The 13,093-nt window shown below is 50.5% G+C and overlaps 4 protein-coding genes across 4 annotated transcripts; 2 read left to right on the top strand and 2 right to left on the bottom strand.

Annotated features, from left to right (window-relative positions):
* Positions 1-539: 539 nt before the first annotated feature.
* VFPPC_14458 (hypothetical protein) lies at positions 540-1,337 on the bottom strand (the record flags this gene model as incomplete). Its single annotated transcript, XM_018292227.1, has 1 exon — positions 540-1,337. The coding sequence occupies one exon, from the start codon at positions 1,335-1,337 to the stop codon at positions 540-542; it is 798 nt and encodes a 265-aa protein (XP_018144351.1).
* A 910-nt stretch (positions 1,338-2,247) lies between these two features.
* On the bottom strand, positions 2,248-3,687 carry VFPPC_08701 (WSC domain-containing protein; the record flags this gene model as incomplete). Its single annotated transcript, XM_018287363.1, has 2 exons — positions 2,248-3,391; positions 3,446-3,687. The coding sequence occupies 2 exons, from the start codon at positions 3,685-3,687 to the stop codon at positions 2,248-2,250; spliced, it is 1,386 nt and encodes a 461-aa protein (XP_018144350.1).
* Positions 3,688-3,715: 28 nt separating this feature from the next.
* Positions 3,716-4,963, top strand: VFPPC_17796 (hypothetical protein; the record flags this gene model as incomplete). Its single annotated transcript, XM_022429478.1, has 1 exon — positions 3,716-4,963. One exon carries the CDS (start codon positions 3,716-3,718, stop codon positions 4,961-4,963), a length of 1,248 nt encoding a protein of 415 aa, XP_022285468.1.
* A 4,159-nt stretch (positions 4,964-9,122) lies between these two features.
* VFPPC_16132 (nedd8-like protein) lies at positions 9,123-10,968 on the top strand (the record flags this gene model as incomplete). The annotated part of the gene is made up of 6 exons (XM_018293885.1): positions 9,123-9,454; positions 9,515-9,556; positions 9,610-9,863; positions 9,920-10,031; positions 10,082-10,742; positions 10,804-10,968. The coding sequence occupies 6 exons, from the start codon at positions 9,123-9,125 to the stop codon at positions 10,966-10,968; spliced, it is 1,566 nt and encodes a 521-aa protein (XP_018144349.1).
* Positions 10,969-13,093: the final 2,125 nt, after the last annotated feature.

The following is a 13,093-nucleotide window of genomic DNA, read 5'->3' as shown; positions in this document are numbered from 1 at the left end:
CAGGTCTTCATCTGACGCTTCCCCGGATGCGAAAAGCTCAGAGCCAAGAAGACAAGCGAGCGACCAAGGATGCCAAGTACTGGGGATATTCCCCAGACAACAAACCACTCGTCATTTCCATTCTGACCTTCGCTTTTGTGGGGGGCTCCATCTGGCTTTTGTGTTTTTATTCAATTCTATCGGTGATACCCCTTTGCGCCTTGGAACGGCATTTTTGGGCACTTTGCCTGCAGTGCCTGGGAGCTTTCTGGAGTATTGTGTATGACATTTTGTTTCAGGGTTGGGAAATCTTTTCAGGGCGATTTACCAGATGGACATTTAGTTTGGTGTGTTTGAGTTGGTTTATGTTTGGTTTGTGCGATATGATAGCCAAATATTAAACTTGTGATCGCAATTTAAGCTTGCTGTGATGCCCAACCGAGTTTCACGAATCTATCATGCGTCCCTTTTGCTCAGTTGACGACCCCCTTACCATGTTCATTTTGTCCCATGCACCCGGCATCCCAACATTAGTGACCAGGACGATCCTCCATATGCCGTCACCTCATCACCGCATGGGCTGGCCATATCTCAAAGGACTCTTTCTGATGCTCTTCAATGCTCTCACGCAAACCCGCACCAGCAGCCTTATATTCCATCAACTCATACGGCACTTCCCCACGATCATCCGCATCCCTTCTTCCTCGCCACACAAACTCCCGCTTTCCTCCATCCCAGCTTAAAACTGACTCCTCCAACTCCATCTCCCACCTCGGCTGCACCTTCAACTCATCCCCACTCTCCAGCTCCTCCGCATCAAGAACCACAAACACCTTCTCAACGCCGTAGAACCACTCAAAAAACTCAAATATAGGCTCATCCTCATCCCGCAGCGTCTCCCGCGAAATAGCCATCCTCGTGAACAGCGGCGGCGGACACCCCAGATTCTGCTCCAGCAGGTCTGGCTCGAACTGCCGCTCTGCCGGCTCGCAGATGAAGTCGTTGAACTTGTCGGATGGGATGTACAGCGTGTCGAGGGTCGTGTTGAAGGGGCGCACGAATTTGAGGGATTGGGACGGGGCGTTGTACCGGATGGAGAGGTTTTGCTGGTGGATGTAGGTGTGGGCTATGGTGCGGGCTTCGCGGTTGACGAAGAAGAGGGGGATGGGGAAGTCGGCGGGCGGGAGGAGGGAGTGGTTGAAGGAGTAGGTGATGGAGTTGGAGGAGTTGGTGTGAGGTTGCCAGCAGCCTTTGGTGTAGATGTAGAGGGGGTTTTGGGGGGGTGGTGGGAGGGCGTGTTGCCATATTTGGGCGCGGAGCTCGGTGGGGAGGTTTGGGAATTGGGGGAATGATTTCATGGTGGTTTTGATGTGGCGACGTGAAGGGTTGTGAGGTGTGGTGGTGAGGTGAGGTTGATGGATGTGATGAGGTCACTTGTGGTTTTAGCCCCCACTGCACAGGTGATGTGCCGTATGGTGTGAATGAACTTCTGACTACCTAGGTAGATGCTTCATTTATTGCAAAAAGACAGTACATCTATGGAAGATTGCACTAGTGCTGACAAGTAGGATCCATGTCCCGCAAACGAGCAATTTATATGGAGTACTGGCTTGTAACATTGCAGATCGCAAGTGCCGGTGTACCGAATCTCGCTGGCATTAATTTACATTTATTTTCGATTTGTTGGGTAGTTAATTTCTCTCTATTTGGAATTTGGGGCTGTGTGCAATGCTGAATCACGCATGAGCAGCTTAGATGCCGTCTCTATGCAACAATGTTAACAAGAGCCGCTGTGGCCTTGGCCTTCACCGTTTTGTCTGAGTCTCATAGTATTTCCAAAACATACAATACAGATGTATTGTATTTAAATGTAATGGAAGAGAGCGTATTGCTACGAGTACTTAGATTTCCTCTGAAGTAAATAGACTGCAATGCATCTACAAATGCTGCTTGACTCCCCAGCTGTGTCAACAAAAATGTGATTGTGACAGGCACCTTTCACATAAGCAACTAGCCTACTTGTTGGTCCACCGTCTACTATGGCAGTTGTAGACTGAAATATTGGTTAACTACAAGCCAGGCAGTATGAGAAACACCAACTCATTCACTATGGCAGCGCAGTAAACGGCAAACATATCGCACATGGAGACAATACTTTTCATATAAAGATAATAGAATGATCAAAGTATCATTATTCATACAAGAAAATTACACGGCAAAAAGAGAACGCAACCCTCGCGCTAGTAGTCCATCTCAACCGCGAGACATCTACATCAAGAAAGCCAGACCAACTGCTGCAGCGAGGAGGTTAAAAGTAACCATGCCCTTGTTAGAGCCCGCTGCCACAGGTGAGGTGTTCTTAGGAGGCACAGCAGTCTTGATGTGCGCGGGACCAGGCTTGTGACCGTCATGACCGTACTCGCCCTGGTTTCCAGAGCCTCCTTTACCGCCCCTATTTCCAGAATCGCCATCCTGTCCATGCTTGCCTGGATCAGACCATCCGGATGAACCAGATTTGCCAGGGTCAGACCAGCCTGATGAGCCTGAGCCGGGCTTACCTGGATCGGACCAACCTTGTGAACCAGACTTGCCTTTATCGGACCATCCATGGGAGCCGGATTTACCTGGATCAGACCATCCTGAAGATCCGGAGCTTGACCCACCGGGAACGATCTTCTTACCAGGAGGAGGAGCCATGCAGTCTCCAGTGCAGCCAGGATCAACGGTACATTTGCCATCCTTGCACACCCACTTCTTGTGGCAGTCATCACCATGGCAAGACTGGTGCTCGCAGCGGCCGTCGTGGCAGACCAGCTTCTTCTTGCACTCGTCACCGTAGCAAACTTCAGAAGTGCATTGGCCATCCCAGCAGACGACCTTCTTGTTGCAACCGTCGCCGTGGCACTTGGAGTAGTAGCACTTACCACCGTCGCAGTGAACCATTCTGTGCCAGTTGGGGTCAGACGACGCCTCGCACTGGTAGCTGCCGCCATCGTACACGACACGGTGGCGTTCACATTCATCGCAGTGATAACCAGAGACGCAGTAGTCTCCGTAGCAAGTAACCTTCTTCTTGTGCCACTCCCACTCCCAGCCATGGCTCCAGGGAACAGTTGCAGTCCACGTCTTGGTGATCTTGTGGCCGATAGGGCAGTCGGTGACAGCAGGTGGGCAAGACGTGATGGTGATGACCTTGGTGCTGGTAATGACCTTGCTGGTAGTGGTTGGGTTACCTCCCCGGCGCTCATAGATAGACAGGAGCCAATCTGCTGGGATGTCATCACGAGGACGCAGGCCGGGTCTGTCGAGGCCACCGCAGCGTTGACGCATGTTACCAGGGCAGATGATGTCACACTTTCTCTCATCAACCCTGAAGTCACTTCCGTCAAGTCTCTGGCCGCAGAAGCAGTCACTACAGTTTCATTAGTATAAAAGATCAACTTGGACTGCGTGTATGTTGACTTACTTGTTGAAGACTCCGAAGAGTGGAGAGTCGCAGCTAGAAGCACACAGGTCGAGGCTCATACGGGGGCTTGAGGCAATTCGCTTGAAGGTAGGGAAGCCTCGAGTCGACTTGTAGCATGAGAGGTACCTGAAGGGTCCGACAAATGGTGGCTGAGGTGGGAAAGATGGCTTGGGCTTTCCGGATGAGGCAGGCTTGGATGGCATCGACTTGGTGGAGGATGGCTTTCCTGATGAGGGCTTCATTGACGATGCTGGCTTGCTTGAGGGCTTCATGGATGAAGCTGGGGCGCTAGAAGGCTTGCCTGACGATGCAGGTGCACTTGAAGGCTTACCACTTGACGGCTTCGCAGAGGAAGGCTTGGCGGACGACATGGGAGCACTGGAAGGCTTCCCAGATGAGGCTGGGGCACTTGAAGGCTTTCCAGATGAAGCCGGCGCACTTGAGGGTTTGCCAGATGATGCTGGTGCGCTGGATGGCTTTCCTGAGGATGCAGGGGCACTCGAAGCGGGCTTGGACGAAGCTGGCTTTGAAGATGCGGGAGCAGACGATGGCTTAGCAGAAGACGCCGGAGCACTTGAGGCCGGCTTAGACGATGCTGGGGCACTTGAAGCAGGCTTGGAAGAGGCTGGTGCACTGGATGCTGGCTTGGACGATGCGGGAGCACTTGAAGCTGGTTTTGATGATGCCGGAGCGCTCGACGCAGGTTTCGAAGAAGCTGGGGCGCTTGAAGCAGGCTTAGATGAGGCCGGGGCAGAAGATGCTGGCTTGGATGAAGCCGGAGCACTTGAGGCCGGCTTAGACGATGCTGGGGCACTTGAAGCAGGCTTGGAAGAGGCTGGTGCACTGGATGCTGGCTTGGACGATGCGGGAGCACTCGAGGCTGGCTTAGATGAGGCCGGAGCAGATGATGCGGGCTTGGACGATGCGGGAGCACTTGAAGCTGGTTTTGATGATGCCGGAGCGCTCGACGCAGGTTTCGAAGAAGCTGGGGCGCTTGAAGCAGGCTTAGATGAGGCCGGAGCACTCGAGGCTGGCTTAGATGAAGCCGGAGCACTTGAGGCCGGCTTAGACGATACTGGTGCACTGGATGCTGGCTTGGACGATGCCGGAGCACTCGAGGCGGGTTTTGAGGACGCTGGGGCGCTTGATGCCGGAGCAGAAGATGCCGGCTTGGATGAAGCTGGGGCACTGGATGCTGGTTTAGATGATGCCGGGGCGCTCGACGCCGGTTTCGAGGATGCCGGAGCGCTTGAAGCTGGTGCACTTGAAGCGGGTTTTGAGGACGCAGGAGCACTTGAAGCAGGCTTAGAAGATGCCGGGGCGGATGAAGCCGGAGCACTTGAAGCTTGCGCCGCAACACGATCCCTCTTCACAGCACGACTAACACGACAATCCAACGCTGCCCGAGCCGCCTTCATATCTCCGCAGACCTTCATCGCCGCCGGCAAGCTCTCCTCCCTGTCCAGCATATCTCTCTTCACATTCTGTCCCTGCTTCCAAGCCTCAACCGCTCGATAACAAGCCCCCTGAACATTCACATTCGCGCAAGAGTCCTTGGCGCTGTCGACCACGGTCGCAGCCGCGAGGGAGACAGCTCCCAGGAAAATGACGCCCTTCATGATTAGTTGTTCCAAAAGAATGTATATCGGGCAAAACAAACAACGAGAGTAACGAGTCCAGAGAGGCTCTTGGAAAAACTAAGCTAATTCTCCCGTCAAGTGAGATCAAAGTGGCCGCACCATCCTTAAATAACATCTGGCCCGGCATGGTAATCAGCTGTGCTGAATATTCAGCTTCAGCAGCATCTTGTTGACAGCTGTTTGCGTGTGCTAATCACGCGTTTGTAGCAGGAATGCTCTGCCGAGTAGCTAGCGTTGATCGACATGGCGATGTGAACGGTCCGAAGACTCAGGTATTCTGAACGAGGACCTGAAGAATCGAGGCGTGTTGTCAGTGAGACATGTGTCTCATGTCGCGACGGTTACGGAGACAACTGAATGCGGAATGGTGGAGAGACATTTGCGTTTGGCGGCACTTCAGCCTTGCGGGTGGTTTTGTCTAGCGAGACCATTGGATATTTGTTTGGGCATGTTAATATGGCGGTCATTGTGGTGGTTGCAGGTTATTGTTTGCGGTTCATGAGAGCGAATGCTGGATGGAGGGAATGGAAACGCGTTTTGAGGTGGTTGGGCTGGAGAAGTTGGCACGCCACCGTCGATTTAGCTTAATCTTGCCCCTGGATCCCCCGCTTTAGCTGCCAGGGACGAATATGGTGCCTGGAAGTAGGGCTTGGCGGTGGTAATTCTCCGATGAGGCGTGGTGTTGAACACAAGTTGCCGTGTCTGCATGTGAGAGTATCACCGCCCATACGCAGAGTCACATATGATATAAGCTGAGGAAACAAGACGGAGTTGAGAACTGAGTAAAATGTGGTGTTTAGTTGTCAAAACGACGGGAAGGACTGGGAGCCAATGTCTTGATTCATTTCCACGCTTTGACTGCGGCAATAGCAACCAGTTTAGTATGTAGTTTGATGCGGGATGCTGCCATCAATTTTTCAAGGTTTTGTCTTGTCCACCCGCATTCTGAGACGTGTCGAATCGGAATTTGGGAACCAACATGACCGACGCGTTTCCAAGTTCGACTTTTCAGTTGAGTTCATTTCAGTGTAGGTAGTTTACCGTGGAATTGTCCGCTTCACAAACTTGCCATCCATACAGCGGTACATTTCACCTTGTGTCTCATCCATCTTTAGCATCAAAATAGAGTATGGATCGGACGTCGACCAACACAGTTCCTTGCCAAGTCTCTGGCTCTCGCGCCTCATTTACTCAACACACCATTTCGGTGGCTCACTCCCCTCCATCACTGCTCTGCTTTCTACTCCCGGGGAATGTGGTGGTATTAGGGCTGCATCCTGACTTGTTCTGGCTTCCCAGCCTCCCGATCCTCAGAGTTGGTTGCGCATTTCAGTTGCAAGATTATGGAGGAAACTTGATTCTGAGAGCAAGCATACTTCCAGCTTGTCGGCCCATGACCGGAGCAAGTAGCCCGGCTTGTCCTTCTCGAGGCGCATCGCCGCGGGTGATCCGAGTTGTTGCTTCCCTGATGTGTTTTGAGGCAACTTTGGCGTCTATGGACGATATCCAACCCGAGGCGGATGTAACGGTCTTTCGAAGAGGACCTTGACTCCAAGTCAGGATTTCCTTGGCACTTAATGTGCACATGTATGACAGCATAGTCTCATGTGTTTGGCCGAATAGTCAAGTCTTGCAATACACAATTAGCTTCACCTGGGCTGCCTATGACCGTGGCTATTTGGTAAATTGCATAGACAAGTCCGAGGAGAGAATGTCCCGTGAGAAAGCGCGCAAACATCAATATGCTCTCAAATATTCAATGACCCACTAAGCTTAACAGTTGAGGTTCAAGAAGTTGACACCGTAGGAGTTTAAGTGCTCGCTACCAATCCGCAACTGCTGCATGAGAACCTCAAGATCGTCAACTTGAATGCGTTACAACACCTGGGCGTGACTCTTGCCAGGTAGTGGAAGGGGGAGAATATTCCCTCTTCCAATGTAAGACATGAATGGGTCTCGTGAAGACCAAGCATGCTAGGGCACATTCACCGACAACTGTGAGCCTGTCATTAGTACTGAAAAGAAAGACTGAACTGTGTCCGCAACCGAGCGACGACCAAACTTCCAAGTTTCGCTGGTTAACTAAATCCACGGCCATTGATCACAGTAAAAGATAGATGTGGACGTACAACCTCAAAAATGTACATATTGGTTTCTATTAGTTAAGAATAAGATGCCAAACACTTGAAAGGAACTCCCCTAAGAACTACTATGAATTGAGAAATCCAAAGTTGAGCTGCAGGGTAAGAGATTAATTAGTTTTGAGGCCTAACGGCGTGAGCCGTGTGAACTGAAACATTTTGGTGTCGAAGCTCCATCGTCGCGCCGCCTTGGGAGACGTTAAATTTTGGCACATTCCATTCCTTGACGCGCGCTCAGTGAAAGAAACAAACGTTTGAGAGTCCAATATCGGGATAACACGAGATCGTGGTGGAGCAATTCGGATCATCATCATGCTGACCGCGAACATGACGACCAATTCGGCCGTGTGCGCAGAGTGGCAGTCCTCAGGCAAAGTACACTTTTCCACAAGAAATCACAGGTTATATACAATTGAAGTTCTAGTTCTGGATCAAATAAACACACACAGAACAGACTACAACTTCCACTCCGACGGGTGTTGAGATTTCTTCGTCGTCGGTACCAGGTGGCCGTGACTCCCACAGACGTACGGAGCAGCGTGTTTGGCTCTACATAATATTCACGATCAAACCCTACCAATAGCTCATTGACTTTAATTACGGCCCAGGCATTGCCATGTCGTTGCATGGACAAGCCAAGATTTGGAACGGCAACTTGGCCGTGTTTGTTCGTCAAATTTCCCAGCAGTCAAGGCTCTCCATCCCGCGCGTATGATGACGCGCTTTGAAGCTGCTGTGACGAGTTAGCTCTCAATTCCTCTAACAAAGCAAAACCTCAGGCTTGGTATTGGCCGCTGCTAGCAAGTTGTTTACCGCAGCGGCTGAGAAAAGACTACTTTCTCACTGCCCTACTTCATGGGAATGCGTAGTGGCGAGCGACTGTCAAAACCAGGCATTGTCCTCTTTCGCCACGAACGATGAGATCACGGGCTGTGATGCTGCGGCCAGTTGCGCGATCCAAGCCGCGGAGGCCATAACATCTTCCCTGCGGCATCCTGACATAGCCGCGCAGCTTGGGCATCTAAAGCTATACAGCTTGCCGTAATAAGAAGCTTAACGCGCCGTGTGGACACTGGAGATTACGGAGAAGCTGTCCGGCGGACTTGAGCCGGTAGATCTTCATGGCCAAATGGTTGTGCATTGCCACAAATAGCACATTATGTATTGACAGGTGTGTTAAGCGTTGATCATCGCAGTTTGTGTTCTTAGCGAAATGCTTCATTGGCGAGTCCATGGAGCGGAACTTTATTTCTGGCGCGAGAACCAGCACTTGCGTTTACCAGCAACTTGACCAAGGCTTGCTACTTTCATGGCAATGGAGGATAAATGTGATTGAACAATTTTCAGAGTTCCCAATTGCTAAAGATTTACTTTCTAATGACAACTCGCAACAACATTCTTGACACTTCTTGGCTAGCGGATCGCAACCTGTCAGTTTAAGCCACTGCCAGAGCTCCCTCTCAATTAACAGAAGAGACCCAAATTTGAATCAATTGAACACAAAAGTGATGACCTAGGTGGCAGTGCCATCCACCAAGGGCCGTAAGCCTAGATCTGACATGCAGCCTAACTACCCTGCCATGCCAGCTCAGTGGCCCAGCCGTTGCAGATCTCTTACGCCTCAGAGAAATGACATATTAGCGGTGCGTACAACCCAATTGGGAACTACAGACCCACAGCGTCCAAAAGAAGGACAACCTTGGGAATATGTTCTTGGCCTTGACGTTGTGTAAGCCAATTCAAGCAGTTAGTTCTTGGAGGCTATCAGGCCCGCTGTCATGACGTCAAAATAGGAAATAAATAGACACACATTTAAACACGAGCAAGTATATAATACATCAAGATCATAAACCTTTTCCAAGATGAAAGTGTAAACGTCAAACCAAATAGCCCAACATGAAGCCATCGTTGATACATCTTTCTCTGGTAGCCGCTGCCAATGCGGTGACAGTCCCTCTCGAAGCAAGAAATTCCAACTGCAGCATTAAATGGACCAAGTGCGACGCGGCTCTCGAGAAGCTAAAGACGAGTAAATTGCCGATTGAATGTGCCAATGTCACGGCTCCGTTGGACTACACCAAGAGGGACTCCAAAGAGACGGTTACACTGGAGCTGATTAGGGTTCCAGCGGTGAAGAAGCCGTCCAAGGGGACTATTCTGTTTAACTTTGGTGGACCTGGTGATGCTGGTCGTACAGGAATGCTGGAACAGATGGATCAACTTATGCCGTGAGTGATTAACTGTTACAAGTTTGGGCGATTTGTTGCTGACGACTATACCCTGCGTAGCTCTGTTGGGTATCAGCATGATCTGGTAGCTTTTGATCCTCGGTACGTCAATTCTCATAGCATCCTCAATTTGACAGTGGCTAATTGGTTCATAGTGGTACCGTCAACACCTTGACATTCACTTGCCGCAACGAGACTGAGCTGGCTGCATTTACATCCAAATTCCCAACCTACAGCAACTCTTCCGACAACGCACTGGGTAGAACCTGGGCCGGTCAAGGCGTAGTTGCCGAGACGTGTTACGAGCGCAAGAAGAGCATTGGATCGTATGTTGGTACGGCATTTACGGCCAGGGACTTGATGACTGTGGTGGATGCCCTCGGCGAGGATGGCTTGTTGCGCTACTGGGGTGAGTTGAGCCTTCATTCGCTGTCTATCGTATCACTGGTTAACAAGAGATTACAGGATTCTCCTACGGAACTACTCTTGGAGCAACCGTTGCAGCCATGTTCCCCGACCGCATGGATAAGGTTATCCTAGATGGCGTTCAAAACGCCCACGAGTACTACCACTCACAGTATGTATAGCCATCTGAGCTACTCCAACATTCGCTAACGTGAATCCCAGCGACGAACAAATGAACCTAATGGCCGACGAAAGTTTCTCCGGCTTCTTCAAACACTGCGTCGAGTCACCCACCTGTCCCCTAGCCAGCAAGAACCACACTGCCGCACAGCTAGAGCGCCAGTTTTGGAACTTTTTGTACAAGGTCAAATACGATCCCGTCCGAGTAGGCACCGATATCGTCGACTACGACATGATTAAGAATGTTGTTGTTGCTAGTCTCTATGGGCCAAGTTCCTGGATCAATCTCGCCAAGAGTCTGGGCGATCTGTTCAACAAAAACAATGCCACGACGCTGATTGAATACGAAAAGAAGATTCGAGGCAACGTCCAAGCTTCTGTAACTCCGGATGCCAATCCCGGTATTCAGTGCGGCGACAAGGACATCAAGCGTGTCGTCTCTCGCGAGGATTTTATGCCTGTCGTCAACGAGAAGTACAACACTTCGAAGGCTATTGCCGATAGCTTGATGTTTTCGGACATGGCGTGCGCGCAGTGGAAGATGGATGCGAAGGAGCGATATGGCGGTGACTTTCACGTGAAGACGAAGAAGCCGTTGCTGTTTATTGGGAATACTTGGGATCCCATGACTCCTTATCAGTCGGCGCATAATATGAGTAGTGGGTTTGAGGGCAGTGGACTTATTGAACTGAAGTCTTATGGGGTATGTTTGCATTTTGTGTTCCCCTAGGGTGTTGAGAAAGTTGCTAACTTAGTGTGTGCAGCATGGTTCTTTTGCGCAACCGTCGGCGTGTGTTGTTCGTGCTGTGAGGGAGTATTTTGCGACGGGGAAGATTCCGGAGAAGGGGAAGAAGTGTGAGACGGATACGCCGGCGTTTTCGGGCAAGACTTTTGCGGACGTGTTGAAGATTGTTGATGGGTCGAAGTAGCGAGTTAGATATTTTTAGCTATTGTATTGTACTTAGACTTGAGAATTACACTAGATATAAAGCTGAAGTCGCTGGCTTTCAGCAACTCGACACAGGGAAACTTTCGTGACTCGTGAGAGATATGTTGGGGATCGAACCTCGGCCAAGAAGCCCTGTGCGACGAAGACATTTGCACTCAAAACAAAGTACTCGAAGTTGGCCAATCGGGATTTTGTATGGTCTAAAGAGCCTTTGGGCGTCAAAGGTCAAAAGGCGGCGCTATGTATACCGCTTTCTGTTGTTTCACAGCATACATAGTATGCCTCGGGCGGGATTGGGTTGCCTTGAACGCGGGCTTCACAACTCGCGGGCGACAGTATTGGATATCGGGCAAGGCGTCTGATACCTAGAAATACCATTTCCATTTGTACGACTGCAATCGTCCGTCAAAGAACGAGGCGCTCCGTCACTTGGTATTAATAAGGATGCTTGGAGTGTCATGGTCGCTTGTTCTGTTTTGTTTTAAGTAATAAAGTAAATAGCGGAAGTACACCATCCCCAGTGTCAGCCAACGGGTGTCAAGTAAAGCCACCAGTTACCTGGTAACGCCTTTTTCGTGTTGGTTCAAATGTTCCACAACCTACCCTTGCAGGCACATGCCCACCTGACAAGTATCGTATATGCCGAATATTCGCAGAGTATCTTGCGTAGCAGTCGCAAACTTGTTCAAATTGGGTTGTCGGATATGCAGATATGTCTCCAAACACCTTCTCGTGGGCATGTTGAGTTGCTATAATTGCTTCCGCACCAGTCAGCACGGCTGTTCATGCAGCAGAGCTGTATGTGACATGTTACGTCACCCACACCAAGGCAAAAGACTCAAGCATTGACCTCCATGGTATCCAACCCAAGCCCAGAACGTGAGAAGCAACATGAACGAATAAATCCAGACCGTTTCAAAACATGCTGCTCCAAGATCAACATTGGCCGAACGTTCCGCCACCCGTAACAAGCTTATTCCTCCAACAACCCAGCCCCCAACCACAAGCATGTGCTCATTTACTCGTCTCAGCTTAGCGCCCGACAGGGTTGAAGAACGAAACTCGTCTTCCCCATTGATCGACAGGCATGAGACGCGGACGAGTCAAAGTCAGCCCGCTTTTCGGTTGGTGCCATCCGGTTTTCTCTCACGGACGGCTCCCGAAGCCTCGTACAATCCCCCTTCTCTTCCAGCTTACTATGCGTCATGAACCATGTTCTGCAGTCAAAGATTGCAACCATACCGGTTTCGAACGGCGTTTCCCTGATTACGGACAATAAGATGGGATGCAGATGTGTCTCAATTCCCACGTTGTACAATGCCCTCCTGCGCATCCAATCTCAATCCCGAAGCGCCCGTCCATGTTCACCGGCCCGTGTCACAAAAGAAGGTCCTATACGCGCGTACATTTCAATTTTTCTTCATGTGGTGATACGTGAGCCATCACAAGCCAGGCACCATCCGGGTTGACCTGCATGAAAGGGAACCCCTGAGCGCAGACAAGGCTTGTCGTTGGCCCTTTGTCAAAGTGTGCTGTTGGTTCGACGGCATGCAATATTGGGTGCGCTTTGATGCATTGCCACAAAGGTACTCCGTACGAAAGGTACCAGGCAAGGCGGCTATGGCTATCCATTGTCCATTAAAGGCGGAGAAGACGGTCGCATTTCTTAACATAGCCATGCAGATGGTGGGTACCTGTCAGACAATCTTGGCTGATGTTTGGTTCAGCGAGCGACGATCGCCAAGGATATCCCGTATGGAAGGATGGAGATGTGTCACGAATAATAAAAGGTCAACCAAGTCCTTCCCCAAACTCGACACGTATCTCGCTTTGTTGCCCTCCCACAACCATTCCTGATCTTGTACGAGCCCGAGTTGGATCAAGTACCTAGGTAAAGAAGACAAAGTCCGATGGTGGAGAAGAAAAAGAGCTAAATCTCGTATATTTGGGTCTGGTGCTAACATTCTGCAGATCGCTCTGCTATCACGCATTCTCTAACCAGCTGGCCTTCTGGGAGGACTCTTATAACCAAGCTATGGCTCCATAAATATTCTCTATCATCAATCTTTCAACAGCTGCGGATTTTGTCGCTCGCCTTGCTGTGG

The sequence above is a fragment of the Pochonia chlamydosporia genome, chromosome 4 (assembly GCF_001653235.2).
Source record: "Pochonia chlamydosporia 170 chromosome 4, whole genome shotgun sequence".
NCBI lineage: Eukaryota > Fungi > Ascomycota > Sordariomycetes > Hypocreales > Clavicipitaceae > Pochonia > Pochonia chlamydosporia.
This window is presented reverse-complemented; position numbering and strand designations above follow the sequence as displayed.